This window comes from Mesoplodon densirostris, chromosome 14, assembly GCF_025265405.1.
Source record: "Mesoplodon densirostris isolate mMesDen1 chromosome 14, mMesDen1 primary haplotype, whole genome shotgun sequence".
NCBI lineage: Eukaryota > Metazoa > Chordata > Mammalia > Artiodactyla > Ziphiidae > Mesoplodon > Mesoplodon densirostris.
The window spans coordinates 20,019,633-20,034,960 of NC_082674.1; the positions used below are offsets into that span (position 1 = coordinate 20,019,633).

Sequence of the window (15,328 nt, forward strand, 5' to 3'; positions counted from 1 at the left end):
GCCCATCACATCCCAGAGTCTGCGGTCCTGGCCTGGCTGTAGGCTGGGTTAATTATGCCTTTGAGCTTCCTGCTGGAGGATGGGGCTGGGCTGGGGGGTGAGGAGAGTGGGAGGTGAGCCTCCTCTCACCTGGGCCCCAGAACTCCTTTGTCTGAAGCCAAGAGTACTGAGCTTGGGCCCAAAGCAGGAAGGTCACTAAGGCTGGCTCATGGTCGCTTGCGGGGGGGGGGCGGGGGGGGGCGGGGAGGGGTGTGTGAAGGGTAGACAAAGAACCCAAAACGGAAAAAACAGCCCCTCCTGCATCTCCTGGCTCTGAGGCGGAAACTAGCTACAGCACCGAAGGTCTCTGAATCCTCAGTCCCTGAAGAGGATGTTTCTTTCCCCCTCTCTCACCGGGGAAGACCCGGGGCTCTGCTCTGGGCTTTGGCGACCTGGAGCCCGGGGACGGGGAGCGCAGGGCCAGCACCTGCAGGAGAGTGGGAGGTGTGGACCCCGCGGTGCCAGCTGCCCCCAGGGGCGGGAGGAAGTGGGGGTCACGTGTACTCGCCAAGGCTGTGTACACAGCAGGCCTTTATGTCTCACCGGACTTTCTCTGTCTCCTACTCAAGCTTCCTTTAGGCCCTCTTGTCTCACCACAGCCAGCTCCCCAACTTTTTCTCGGGCGTCCTGGAGCTGGGCTTCCCCTCTTGCCCGTTCCGGGCCTCCCTCCTTCCCGGGGGTCCCCCCTCCTCTCAGACGCTCCGCGGTCTGCCCTAGTGAGGCTTTGGGCTGCCAGGAGGGGGCGCCCACCCTTGGATCAGGAGGCAGCCTGGTGCCCCCTGGGACCTTCCTTCGGGGGACCCTCCGTGGCATGTGGTTTATGGGGAATCATCTATTCATTAGAATGAAAGAAAGTCAGGGCTGAAGGAATTGTAGAGATGATGGGGTACTTGTCCAGCCCTTCGATGGGGAAACTGAGGCCCCAGCAGCGGAGAGACGTACTGCCAGAGCTGCGATCAGATTTCAGAGCTCCTGACTCCCAAGCCGGCTAGCTTATTTTACACGGCACCACCTTGATGTTCCCCCCTTCCTCATTCCCCAGCCCCCATGCTCCCCGAAACAGAATTTTTCCTCATGCGGTTTCCAACTGGCTTCTTTCTGGAATTTTCTCCCTGACATACTCTGCGCATGCCCACTTGAGTGATCTCTCTCTCTCTCTCTCTCTCTCTCTCTCTCTCTCTCACACACACACACACACACACACACACACACTTTCCAGCCCGTCCCAGCAAAACAACCAACTGGGCGGCCTTAGAATGCAGCACTTGTCCTGAGTCAAGGGGGGTCAGCTGCTCTCTCGACACTCCCTCTGCAGTCCATCTGCTCCTGGCCCAGATCCAGGGTCACAGGCTGGGCCAGGTGGCTGTGTGCCTTCCAGGGTGGCCCTGGCAGGCTTGGACATGACCCTGGGGCATCTCATGTCCTGGGGGCAGGGGAGGCCAGGGTGCTTCTAACACTTACCTGTTGGTCTGAGGCTACACTCTGCCAGGGGCCACCCCCAAATTCCCTTTAAAGTGAACCCAAATCTCAATGACAGGGCTGAGGCCAGGCTGGCCTCAGAGGGCAGTCACTAGCCCAATACTGCGTGTTCTATCTAAGCAGAGAGGAACTTTGTGCTGACCCTACTCTGGTGCTGGTCCTTTACTAGTTGTATAATCTCAGGTAAGTTACTTAACCTGTCTGAACCCTCAGTCTCCCCACCTGAAAAATGGGAGATAAAAAAGTCTTCCTCAGATGCTAGCAAGGATTAAATAAGAGAATTACATAAAGAGCAAAGTTTAATATGCACTGAAATCATGAGGATCTCTTTCAAATGTAGATTCTGATTGAGTAGGTCTAGGGTGGGGCCTGAGAGTCTACATTTCTAACATCCCAGGTCATGCCAGGAGATGCTGCTGGTCCATGGACCACTTTGAGTAGTAAGGACATAGAACACTCAACACATAGTTAATATTCAGAAAAAATAAAAGAAATAAGATAAAAGAAAAGAAAATAAAAAAGAAAGCCACATTACCATCGTTACTACTATCATCATGACGGCCTCAGTGCTAAGAGTGCAGGAGCAGTTCCAGGGCCACCACCTGCCTGTCCAGGTGGCTCTTGCCCTTATTACTCATCATCTCCCCTGTTCTTCCTTTCTCCTGGTTGTACTATCAAGATCTGGGGCTCCTGGGAGGGTGCCCAGGCCAAGACCGCCTTAAAGCCCTCCATTTTTCCTGTGTAGGAACTAATGAGAGTGGTTCCGAGACAGACGGATGGGGCCCCTGAAAAGAGACCTGGAACGAGGGGAACCGAAAGGAGACCATGGCCAATTCACTTCCACCCTGGGGCCTCAGTCTCCTTCCTCCTTGGAACCAAGCAGCTGCATACGTGTTCTATGTGGCTGACTGCTGGACCAGTGGCCGAGCCTCCAGTAGGCCACTGCCCACCCCTCTAGGTAACAGCTCACCAGTCTGAGCAACCAGGCAATTTACAGTGACCTTTAGGGATCCCAGCTCTGATCCCTGCCAGCATCCCCACTACCTGAATAGCTGGGGCCACACAGGAGTGCTCCAAGGCCAAATTTTGAAGATCAAGGACACGTGGGATGTTTTTGCCCAGTGCACTTTGCACTAAGATTCTGAGAAGGATCCGCTCAATATGTGAAAGTCCCAAACCCAGGAGTAACCCTTGAACCATCTCTCCCCTTCCCCCTGTGTCCCTGGCACTCATCCACAGCTCCCCAGCTCCTCCCCTGGGCGCCTGCAGCAGCCTCCTAATCGCTCGTCCTGCTTCCCAGCCCCTCTGTTCCATTCCAGGATCCAGATGGCAAAGGGATCTTTTCAAAATGCAAAGCGGATCATGTCAACCCCTGAGAGGGCAGCCCTGAAGCTGCGCTGGTCCTGTCTGCTGTCGCACACCCTTCTCCCTTCCTCCCCCCATTCCAGACTTGTAGGTTTCTGTCAGGTCCCTGGATACCATGCTCCCTCCCACTTGTTCTCACCCCCTCCCGGCCCTTCGCCTTCCCTGGTGAACCCCAGCTCATCCTTCAGCTTAGGTGTAACAGCCCAGGCTGGCTGGCGTTCCTCTGTTACAGCTCCTCAGAGAACCATGTTTATTTTCTCTTAGAGAACTTATCTCCGTGTATAATCACACACTTGTAAGTGTGCATTTCTCATTAACATCTATCTCTCCAGTGGACTGTGAGGTCCTCCAGGACAAGAACCAGGTTTTTGTTCGTGATGGTTTTCCCAGATCCCGGCACACACCAAATGGGTGTTTAATAAACCCCTGTTCACTGACCGAAGGAGCTGCTCCTGAGAACGAACAGAGCCAGAGCCGGGAAAATCCCAAACCGAAAGCAAACTCTCACGGGTTAAGAGCAGCCTTGGAGTGCTGGTTCCATCCCACCAGGCAGCAAGGGCTGCCCCGGCCCTGGGTGGCAGCTGGGTGCAAGCCACGGTGGGGTCCCAGGAGCTGCCTATCTGGTGGGAAGGGCCGATGGGTTCCCCGGTTCTGCTCTTGCACATCTGGCCGCTGTAAGGGGAGGATGGCGTTTTCTCCCTCTCCTCCAGTTTCTCTCCACTCTGGCCCCTTGGCCACTCCCACCACGAGTCAGGACACACCCCCGGAGGTGCAGAGTTCAGGACCATCCCCCACTCCAAGCCCCACTCCAGAACAGCAGGGGATCGGGGAAGGGCACACCGACTCTGAAGCTAGAGACCAAGATGGAACGAATTCTGGATCTGCCACTAACAGGCTTGGGGTCCCTGACCAAGTCACTTCATCTCGTTAAGGCTCAGTTTTTTTCCACCTTAAGATGAGGATAATAATCCCTCTTGAAGAAGATTGTTTGGAAGAGTAAATAAAACAACAAATGCAGAGTGAGTACCTCAGAAAGCGCTTTGCACATGGCGGGAGCATCATAAGTATTAGTTGAATAATAGACGAATGAAAGATATTTTTAAATAAATTTGGGAATCTCTTTTCCGGAGATGCTCTCTACCTTGCACGAATATTAGGTTTGAATGCATGCAAAATTAAGTTTTGTCAATTAATCGATTGATTCACTCCATCATGTACACTTAGGAAGGAAGGCTTTTTGAAATTAAAATGCACATATGCAAAACAACCTGGCAGGGCCCTGGGAGGATCAAATGTGATAATGTATGAGAAAGTGCTTCGTAAACTGTGAAGCCCTGTACAAATGCTAGTTGTCCTCATTACTAACATGTTTACAGCTCTGTTGGCCCCGAAATCGCTGGCTTAACCTTAAAGAGAAAAGTGGGCAACTTTCCAGGACTCCAGGGCTAGGCCACAAAGTCCTCAGAGGAAGAGGCCTGGGCTGGGCAGCACACACCCAACTCCCCCTGCTCTCCCCCTCCCCCAATCTGTCACCACCAAACTTCAGTCCAGTCCACTCAACTATGGTGGGCTCAGGACATCTGCACTGGGAGAAGCTAACTGGGCTTTTAATATCCACAAGGACATCTGCTGCCCTCGAGCGCCCAGGCCAGGGGCTACCAACGTGTGGATCCCGAAGAGCCAGCCGCAGGTCTCGCGGAAGAGTAAGCAGGCCAGGCAAAGGCTGAGGGAAAGCGAGGCATACAACCAGCCTATGGGGAGACAGCCATCACCCCAGTCCAGCTACCAATGGCATTCTGTAAACTCACTGTTGCCAGATCTAGCTTGTTTTTTTTTTTTTCCATGAGAAGCCAAAACTCCAGATTTTTATGTGAAATTTCTTGATTCTTAAATACTGGCAACTCATTTTTTTAAATGTTTAAAATACTACGTGGGCCAAATAAAACATGTGTGCAGGCTGTATCCAGCCTGCAGGGCACAGTTTTGGCAAGCAGACCTTCAGCTACCGTGCCCAGCCCAGGCCTCCTGGGACCCACTAAGCCCCGAGGTTCTAACCCTCAGGGGGATCCCAGACAGCCCAGCAGAGGCTGCCCTGCTTTTGCCCAGGACTTACCCTCTTCTGCAGGGGCTCCCCGGCCGTCCTTGGGGGTGCAGCAGCCATTCTCCAAGGCTCTGGAGGCTTCGGGCGGGGTCTCAGCTGCACCCTCTCCCTCTGCTGGGGCCCCGCCCTTCTGCCCCCCAGCGGGGCTCCCCTCCTCTGGCTGGGGCTCACTCCGCTTCTCCAAGTCCCCATTAGGTAACAGCTCTGAGGGGCCTGAGTCTTGGGCCATGGACGGGGACTTGGAGGTCACAGCGGGGTCCTTCGGCGTGTCACTGCTTTCCACCTGGAAATATAAACGTGAGGGGAGCATTAGACCAGTGGTTTTAGCCCCTTTTGCATCACTGACCCATCTGAGATTCCAGTGAAAACTATACACCCTCTGTCCAGAAAACTGTGTTCACATACGTGTTTATGAAGTCAAATACACTCACAATTGTTCTCTCAGGTTCAAGGGGTTCACAGGCCTGACTCCCGTAAGTCAAGAGGTCTGTGCACTCCAGTTAAGAAGATGGAAGAAACCAAGCAGGTTTACAGCCTGGTCCCACTGCCAGCTGTGCTCCAGCCCAGGCCATCCCCACTCACTGAGGTGACAGAGGGTGCCCAAGTCTTCTCTGTGGCCTCTACTAAAGACAGATGATCCTCACACTCTCCCTACTTAAAGCCAGGACCCCTCCTCAGAAGATTCTAGTAACCCCGGGCTGATCTGACTTCTGTGCCAAAGCCCCCCTGGCTGTCCTCTGGGTCTCTCGAGCTGCTGCCTGGCCAGGTGGAGTGTGAGGGTGAAAGAGGGCCTCCCCTGGGCCCCAAAGCCTAGCACAGGTCCCTCCCTCAGCTTTGGACCACAGCCTTTCCTGGGCGCTCAGACCCCAGGAGAGCCAAGGCCCCAGCCAGCAACCACAGTCTCTGCAGCAACCCTCTCTAGCACGCGGCGCCACGTTCCCCTCCAAGAGGAAGTGTCTTGCTTTGTCCCCAAGAGTCTCAGAACTGAGCTTGCTAAAAGAATCGCACTGAGGGTTGTCATAACCGTCCTTCGTAAGTGTCACTGCACAGTGGGCAAAAGATCCTCACCCGTTACCCCTCAGAGCCACTCGACCTCCCTGGGGAGGCTCTCAGAGAATTTTGTGATTAGCTTGAGGCCACACACTTTGTGAGGACAGAGCATGGCCAGCACCTGGTCCTTGGCCATCTGTGGGCAGGTAGGCCAGGACATATCAGAAGGAACGAAGGTGTCCTCTTGGGGCAGGAGAGACAAGTGTCCCCTATACTTGGCGCTCTGCCACATCCGCGGGCACTAGGCCGCCCCCAGCAGCCCTGCCCATCGGCTGCCCTGCAGATCAGCCGCCTGGAGAAGGGCGGGAGTGGCACCAGCTCAGCAAACACCTCAGGAAGGTGTCGCTCAAGAGGGCGCCTCAGTTCCCCCACCCGTAAGGTGAGATGACTAGGCTAGACCAATGGAGGGTTTCCTTCTTTTCAAGTTCTTTTTTTCTGTTTATAAAAGTCAGACACATATATTATAAAAATTCAAACCACACAAAAATGAGTAGTATTGGGCTTCCCTGGTGGCGCAGTGGTTGAGAGTCCGCCTGCCGATGCAGGGGACACGGGTTCGTGCCCCGGTCTGGGAGGATCCCACGTGCCGCGGAGCGGCTGGGCCCGTGAGCCATGGCCGCTGGGCCTGCGCGTCCAGAGCCTGTGCTCCGCAACGGGAGAGGCCGCAACAGTGAGAGGCCCGCATACCGCAAAAAAAAAAAAAAAAAAAAAATGAGTAGTATTAAAAGGTTAAAGCTCCTGTTTCACTTCTGTACCTCCAAAATCACTCCCCACAGGCGAACCATTATTAACAGTTTGGGACTTCTCTGGTGGCGCAGTGGTTAAGAATCCGCCTGCCAATGCAGGGGACACAGGTTCGAGCCCTGGTCTGGGAAGATCCCACATGCCGCAGAGCAACTAAGCCCGTGCGCCACAACTACTGAGCCTGCGTGCCGCAACTACTGAAGCTCGTGCGCTCTAGAGCCTGTGCTTGGCAACAAGAAAAGCCACCGCAATGAGAAGCCAGCACACCGCAATGAAGAGTAGCCCCCGCTCACCGCAACTAGAGAAAGCCTGTGCGCAGCAACGAAGACCCAACGCAGCCAAAAACTAAATAAATAAATTTAAGATTTTTTTAAATTGCTTGTTAACAGTTTGGCGAGTAGCTTTTCTCGACTTTTTTTCTATGCATCTACAATCATGTGTAAGTTACATGTTTATATACATGTATTTATACACACATCCAGATCCAGGTTTTTTTTTCCCCTAAGAGGGGATCATACGACTTATCCTGTTCTGCAACTTGCTTTTTCACTTAGCAAGCACAGCGGGCATCTCTCCATACCAGTGCGTATGGATCAGGCTCATTCTGTCTCAGCTGCTCAGCCTTCTATTGAATGGATGCTCCTTAATTTATTCAAACCATCTCCTAATGGTGGGCCTTTGGGCTGATTTGCTTTCTGCTGCAGTGAACCCCTTGCACTTAACAGCTCTGTGCACCTGTGGATTTCTGTAGGCCAGAGTCCCAGAAGTGGACTGGCCGGGGGGAGAGAGCCTGCCCATCTACGTGTGAGTAGATCCTGCCAAATTCCCTCCAGAGAGTTGTATCCCTGAAGCACCCCCCCAAAGCCTGAGAGAGTGCTGGTTTCCCCAGACCCTCCCTGCAAGGCCCGGCAGCCTCCAAGGCTGCTTCTGCTCCAAGGATCTACGATCTCAACTCTGAGCCCACTGCTGTATGGTGAGGAAACCCCCGAGGTGGCGAATAGGGACGAGGGCCTTGTTAAAAAATAACAAAAATAAAAACCAGCGTCCTCCCTGGACAAGTCCCTACGCGGAGCAGCTGAGGGCGAGCAGAGGGAACGCACGGCCTTGCCAGGCTGCTCTCCTGGCTGTGTGGAGGGCTGTGTGGGACGGCTAGGGGCAGGCCTGCTTCCAGGAAGAAAACCTCCCGCAGAAAGCTACAAACGGGTGCGCGCCTCAGCAGCAGGGGTGGGGGGCCGCAGCAAGAGGAAGACGAGGCCTCTGGCCTCTGGCGGAAGGGAGAGGTCCTCCACTAGGGTTGGGCAGTCGGGGCCGAAGCCGGCAGAGCCAGGAGGCCAAACGCAGGACGGCCAGGGGAGCAGCCAGGCCCTGTCTCTCTCTTCAGCTGCCATCCCCAGGTGTCAGGACCCACACATCCTGTTCAGGACTCAGAAGGTCTTTCCCACCTCCCTGCTCAAGCCAGCAGGCTCCCTGGCCTAGAATTCCCTGGGCCTGGGCCCCCACTGCTACCCTCAGGCCCGGCTGTGCCAGCGTCACAGAGCCCCAAACGCGGCACTCCCAGGGAGGCGGGTAGGGGATCCCGCTGGCCAACGCAGGCTGAGAAGTCTGGGTCAGCGCCAATCTCTTACCATGGCCGTGTCCTCCTTCCTCTAGCCACTTGCTTCCCCACAGACACCTCAAGTCGAGGCAGGCTCCCAGCCCCACAAACTGCTGACAACTCCGCTGTCACTCACTTCCTGCCCGGGGACCACACGGCCTCTTCTCACCCTGGGACTCACTTCCTGTTGACTGCCAGCTCCATAGCATAGAGACCCAGGAGTACCTGCTCCGAGACCCAACCCAGCCCCAGGGTCCCAACCCACCCTGATCGGGCACTCCTCCCAGGCCTGCCCTGGAGGACCCCAGTCTGCAGCAGCATGAGACACGCCATCCTTCCAGAGGTGGGTGGATGAGGGGTAGGGGAGCACTCTGCACAGCTCCAGCCCCGGGGGTAGCTCAGTGGGCTGAAATCCACCCCGATCTCACGAGTCCTCCCCCTCCTCTCTTCCCGACCAGCCCATCCTCCGTTGCCTGCCCTCTCTGGTCGTGGATGACCCTGAGTCGACCAGAGCTCTGGGCTTAGGGGAGCTGCTGACTCCTGCCACGGTCAACCCTTGATCCATCTTACCCATCAAGAACCCTCCACACACACAGCTAGTAGTGGCCCCTCACTGGCCCTCTCTCTGGAGTTCAGGGTAACTGGGCAGGTCAAATCCACCCTGAAGAAACCACTGAGAGGAAGGAAGGAGGTCCACAGGCAAATGGACTGACGCAACTCTAAATCTCCAGGGAGGAGCCGGGCGCTCCCTAAAAGGGCATCTCAGGTGAGAAGAGCAGACCTGGAAGCCACTAGGAGTGACCACCCCAGCCAGGCCTGTGTCCTCCTTTCCCCCCACCCCCCACTAGCTTGTTGCATCCTAGAGGCAGGGACTTGCTTTATTAAGTTGGACTGGGCGTGGAGTAGGGCACCTGGCGGGTGTTCAATAGTCATAATTGATCCCTTAATGCCAAAGACCAGGTTACAAGCGAGAGCATCCAGTTCACACGTCTAGAGGGAGTTTCAACTTTGTTGCATGTCAGGTGTAACTGTTACAAATCCTGTTTTTGTTTGCTTTTATTCTTTACAGTTGCCTTGAAAGGAGACACGGCGCACCCTGAGACACTCATTTCTCCCATGGCGGGGAGGGGTAGCGGCAGAAGCCCCTGGTCCCTGTGGAAGGCACCACCAGCAGCTAGAGGGGACCATTTGCACTCGCCTTCTTCTCACCCACGGGGAATGGGGAGAGGGCAGGCGTGGTGGCAGAATGGGAATGGCAGCCACGGGCCCCCTCACTTCTCCTCCCTGGGGTGGTGGACACAAGGGACTTGCGCAGAGCCTGATCCCCGTCACCCACTGTGCGCCTCACCCCGCCCAGTGTGCCTCACCCCGGGTCTTCAAACCCTGCCCACCTCTCGGGGCCCCTCAGAGTTTGCTGATCTTTGCCTTCCTTCCAGGCAAGACCCCTCCACCCCAGGGAAATGCCTCCTGCTTCTCTTGCCCATCTGCTCCTCGGGCCCCTCCTGTGAGCAGCTTATTCCAAGAAGTGAAGGCAGTGGTTCTCAGCTGGGGGCAATTTTGCCCCCCAGAGGACATGTAGCAATGTGCCTGAGACACTTTTGGTCACTACACTGTGGGTTGGGGGGACGGACAGTGGCTCCTGGTGGGTAGGGGACAGCCCTCACCACAAAAATTACGCAGCCCCAAATGTGGATGGTGCTGTTGTTGAAAAGCCCTGGGCTGAGGACAGGGGCATGGACCAGGGACTTTTTCTAGGGACCATTTTTTTAAAACTTCAAAAAAAATTTTGGTAAGATATATGTGACATAAAACCCACCATTTTACCCATTTTCAAGTGTACAATTCAGTGAAATTAAGTAACATTCACACTGTTGTACAACCATTAACACCGTCCATCTTGAAAACTTTTTCATCTTCCCAAACTGAAACTCTTGTACCCATTAAACAAAATTCCCCATCCCCCCACCCCCCAAGTTCCTGGCAACCAGTATTCTACTTTCTATCTTCTAAGGAACATTTTAAAATCTGTCTGTCTGTCTCTCACACACACCACCCCGGGAGGTATCTGTGCCAGGCCCTGGTCTTTGGAACCCTCAGCCTTGCCTCCAACACCCCCAAAGCCCCTGTGGAGCCTGGCCCTTGCGTTCACGGTGGCATTCACTCACACCCCCTAGCCCACAGCATACCACATTTGTTTACAAAGCACTCTCACACCCTATCTCATTAGAGCACTCCTCACATGTTACCTAATTATTTGTTTACTGTGTGTCTCCCTCCTAGACTGTGAGCTTTGCCTTATTTATCTTTTTATTTCTCTTCCTTCCAACCACTCCACAACAGCTCCCCCGTGCTAAGCAGAGGACTCGGCATAACTGTGCTTATACAATTGATCAACTTAATTAGCCCAATTATCCTGATGGGTCGTGTTACTCTCACTTTTCCAAGGAAAAGGTCTCCAAGGTTTGCCTCAGGTCACACACCTTCTAAGTGGTAAAGCTTCCAAAATGACCCAGGTACAGGAGAGGCATTTGAAAGCTAGCCACCCGCTTTGGGTTGAGTCTCAGGAAAAGCCCAACCTCAAATCCCAAGGGATCCAAGGAGGGAAAAGGAGGCTTTGATGTGCCTGAGCACGGCCAGGGAAAGGCTGCAGCTGTTTCCCAGGCAGCAGCCACCACAGGGAAAGGCCAGAGGCAAAGCCAGAAAGAACCTCCTGCAGTGAACCTGTCCAGGCCAAAGCCAGTCCCCCAGCTGCCCGCCCTGCCCCCTTCCCCTCCCCCTTTGCTGGAAGTCTGGACCAGACCCCAGAACTCCAACCCTCCCTCAGGAAGGGAGGCCTTGTCTCCCAAGGTGGGGCACAGTGCCGGGGCTCCAAATAGGAAAGGGATTTTGAGGCCTGTTTGACAGGTATGATACCTGCACACGAAAGCTAAGAGGTGAGGGAAATGATACAAGGGAGACAGGGCACCGGGTCAGCTCTCCAGCACAGCCCTGGGCACAGGCTTACCTGGGCCCAGGTGTGGAGGGGGGAGACCTGGGGCCCTGCGTCTACCACTGGAAGGCGCTGGAGGTCGGAGCCACGTTCTGGCCTGGCTCTGGGCACGTGACTCACCCTCTCCTCCTGTGCCAGGAGCTGCTGCTGAAAGGGGCCTTCGCCCCCAGACCCCGGGGGAGCTCCAGCGGGGGGAGGCCCAGAGGCTGGCAGATGTGGGATGGCCTCACCTCGCCCTCCCCAGCCTTCCTGCCCTCCCTCCTCCACCCCTCATCACCATTGTGCCTTTAAGGCACTTGGAACACTCAGCTCTGTGCCAGCCGGGGACCCTGGCGTCTGGCCAGCTATGACCTCTTGATTAAAGACACACAGAGGCGCAATCACATGCACAGACACACAAGGGGTTCACCATGGCCCAGAGACACCCGCTCACCAACCGCAGAGATGTGCTCAGATGGCCCAGAGTGAGGTCAACAAAAACACGCCAACAGTCCCCCTCCACCTGCGCCCTCCGTTCACTGCAGTCCCTCGCAGACCCTTCAGCTCCCCGCCAACGCCCTGGATTTTCCCAGGTTGACTCTCGTTTCAGGAAACCGCCAACCGTCCACATAAGCGGGGCAGCCGTGTCCCCTGAGCGCTGGCACTGGGCCCGGGCTCCCCCGTCTCCTCTGCTCCAGGCCTTCCTGCAGCCCCTTCCCCTGGCAGCCCTCTGCTCTGATCGCCGGAAGTGGCCTTGAGGCAGGGACAGCCAGAGAGGTCCCCCACGCCCACCCCCGAGAGAGGCCCACACGCCTCCCCAAAGTCTTGGGGTCCGACTCCATTCACCCCAGGAAGGCTGAGCAGGGAGGCGTGTGGGCCTTCCCTTCCAATTTCCTTTTCCCTAGTGGAGTGGCCAAAAGGGCCACCAGGGGGGTCAAGGACAGAAGGACCAGAGGCCAAAGAGGGCCAATTCTGGCAAGTCTGGCCCCAGCTCGGGTATGACTTCTAGGTGCCACCATTTCTCTCACCACTGAGGCTGCGAGCTTCCTTCCCACCCTCCTCCTCCCCAGAGATCTCTTCAGCATATATGTGTGTGTGTGTGTGTGTGTGTGTGTGTGTGTGTGTGTGTGTGTGTGTGTGTGTGTGTGTGTGTGTGTGTGTGTGTGTGTGTGTGTGTGAGAGAGAGAGAGAGAGAGAGAGAGAGAGAGAGAGAGAGAGAGAGAGAGAGACTCAGGACTGAGGAGAGAACTTGAGGGTGTGGCGAAGTCTTAGAGGTCACTCAGTCGGGACCCCTGCTAGCTGTGACACATGGATGCAAGAACTAGCATGCCTGGTGAGTGGCGGCCCATCCGGGGTTCCGCTTCCAGCAGGGACACCTGTCTACCTGGAAGAGGGCCTGGCTGCGCTCTTTGAAGTCAACCTCAAAGGATTTCAGGGTGAGCTGGAGCCTCCCTTGAAAAAGCCATTATGTAGAGGAGATCCAGGTCGTATTTAAGTGAAGCTCTTTCGCAGTTTTTTTCTGTTTTCAACCTCTCCATCCAGGCCTAGGATGACAGGCTGGGTGAGAAGGGAACTCAGCGTGGAAAATGGTGCTTTCTTGTCTGTGCCTCACGAACCTTTCTGAAGTTTCTGATGGGTGTCTCCCCACCCCCGCCCACCCCCGCTGGGGCAGTGCTCATCCTGCCCCACCCTACGGCATGACTTCATAGCTTTAATCACAGCCCCGCTCAGCTTCGCCTCTCCAGCCTGGAGAGCCAGTAACCTCTCGTCTGTCCTCACTCGGCTGCCTCGCCTTCCCCTTCATCTATTTAGCGGCCCTTCCCTGGAGCTTCTCCACCTCCGTGTATCCTTCTTGAGGTGGCAGAACCGAAACGCACAGAATTCTCTAGGTGAGGAGGATGAAAGAAGACTGACGTCAACAACTCCGCCCCGATGCATGTGCGGAAGGTCCCTGCAGCAGCGGGAGTGGGGCAAGTGCAGCTCGGGCTCCGGAGACGCCACGGGGTCCTAGGAAGCCCACGGGGCTCGGGACCGGAGGGAATGAACCCCTCTTGCTGGAGAGGGCCTGGAACATGTGGCTCTGGGGAAGGGGCCGTGGAGGGATGAAAATAAATAGGGGTTTCTGGAAAAACAAAATGGAGAGTCTGGGATTTCACTCAGATGCTCCCTCAATAAGACCAGATAACTAGATCAGCCTCTGAAAGGGCCCCTACCAAACCTGCTCCCATCCAGAAGTCTCGGTCTCTGACAATACCACTGCCACTGGCCCTGGGGGCCGGCAGCACCTTCCTCCCTCTCCCTGGTCCGCAGCCCAGCACTGCAGGCCCTGCCAATTCTGTCCCGTCACGGCCGCCCCCCGACAGGCTCTGGGGGCATTTTTTGGCCCCAATGTACCCCATCCTATCTCCCTGCATTCGCTTGTGCTCACCCCATCATGCTCACGGATGCCAGAGTGAGCTTCCCAAAACATGACGCCCATCACTTCACACCTCCCACCGTCTCAAAAATCCTCCAGATAAACACAGCACATTTTTGAGAGGATAAAATATAAACCCTCAGGCTGCCTGCAAACCACCTCTCCACCCGAGATCAAAGGTGTTCTTAAATGAAACCCTCGTCCACTCAGCCAAGCCAGTCTGCGCACGGTCTGGCCTCCCCCAAGCACGCCGGTCCCCGCGCACATTCGTCCCTGCATACGCGGCTCAGGAAGGTCCTAGGTGGGGAAACCTCCCACTTTCCCCTGCCACACATCACCTCCCTTCGAAGGCCCAAGTCCAGCCCCTCCCCCAACATGTCTTCCGCACTTGAGGTCCAGACCACGGGCCAGGCTCTTGGGGTACTGGATGGCTCTGTGAGCGCTGGTTGGACTGGTCAGCTGGGGGAATGAGCCGAGGAGCCTGCGCGGCACAGTTACAAGGAAAGTCTCTAACCTCGCGAGATGTCTGACAGCCCTGTTTTCCCCACACCTTCAAAAGCATGACGACACAGGGGAACGGGCAGCAGTGGGCCCACGCAGGCTCACAGGCAGGGATGCCCCCTGAGGGGCCGGGGCCCAGGAATGGGAGATACCCTTTCAGGAAGTTCCGTGCATAAAAACAAGGGGCACCAAGTCACCGAGTCAAGGTTCCAGGGGTTAGTGAAGGAGCCCTTCTAACCCGGACACAAAGAGGGGATTTGAGTTCTGTCTTAAGAATCAAACGGTTGGGCCTCCCTGGTGGCGCAAGTGGTTGAGAGTCCGCCTGCCGATGCAGGGGATACGGGTTCGTGCCCCGGTCTGGGAGGATCCCATATGCCGCGGAGCGGCTGGGCCCGTGAGCCATGGCCGCGGAGCCTGCGCGTCCGGAGCCTGCGCGTCCGGAGCCTGTGCTCCGCGACGGGGGAGGCCACAACAGTGAGAGGCCCGCATACCGCAAAAGGAAAAAAAAAAAAAAAAAAAGAATCAAACGGTCATATTAGGTGAGAAAATGAGCCAGTACTGCAAAGGCCCAATAACTGAGTGAAACGGCACTCGGTTGGCTTAAGCTGCAGTGGAACAGTCCCCCAGCTTCACGCAGCTTACAGCACAAGTCTTTTGCTTTGAAATGGAGCAGTTTGGCCCTCAAGAACTCACTCACTCGGGCGGGCGTTACGATGGAGGCTGAGCCTCCAGCGAGGAGTGAGGAGTGAGTTAGGCAGCCGGTCTGGCTGAGCTGGGTGCCTGCTCCCAGCCCCCTCCCCCCTCCTCCTCCTCCCCTCCCCCCTCCTCCCCTCCCCCTCCCCCCTTTCTGGGTTATTCTTAGCAAGAGGTGACCTCAGAGTGCTCCCACTGAGCAAAAATAACCCTGGAGGAAGTTGATGAATATAAATTTTCAATGAATAAGTGCATATACCTAGTAAACAGGGCGGGGAGCCCTGAAGGGCCGGTCCCCACCCCAGGATCTGGCGGGCAAGGGCAGATACTGTCCCTCCTGGAGCCCCAGCAGTAACCAGCACATAGGACAAAGGCGGT

General features: G+C 55.8%; 1 protein-coding gene across 2 annotated transcripts in view; it reads right to left on the reverse strand.

Annotated features, from left to right (window-relative positions):
* The window catches only part of DNMT3A (DNA methyltransferase 3 alpha), a 106,750-nt gene that overhangs the window by 45,286 nt on the left and 46,136 nt on the right, over nucleotides 1-15,328 (reverse strand). For both annotated transcript variants that reach the window (XM_060117986.1, XM_060117987.1), the window contains exon 4: nucleotides 4,997-5,267. In XM_060117986.1, the coding sequence (XP_059973969.1) occupies nucleotides 4,997-5,267 (271 nt within the window). The remainder of the gene's footprint in view (nucleotides 1-4,996; nucleotides 5,268-15,328) is intronic.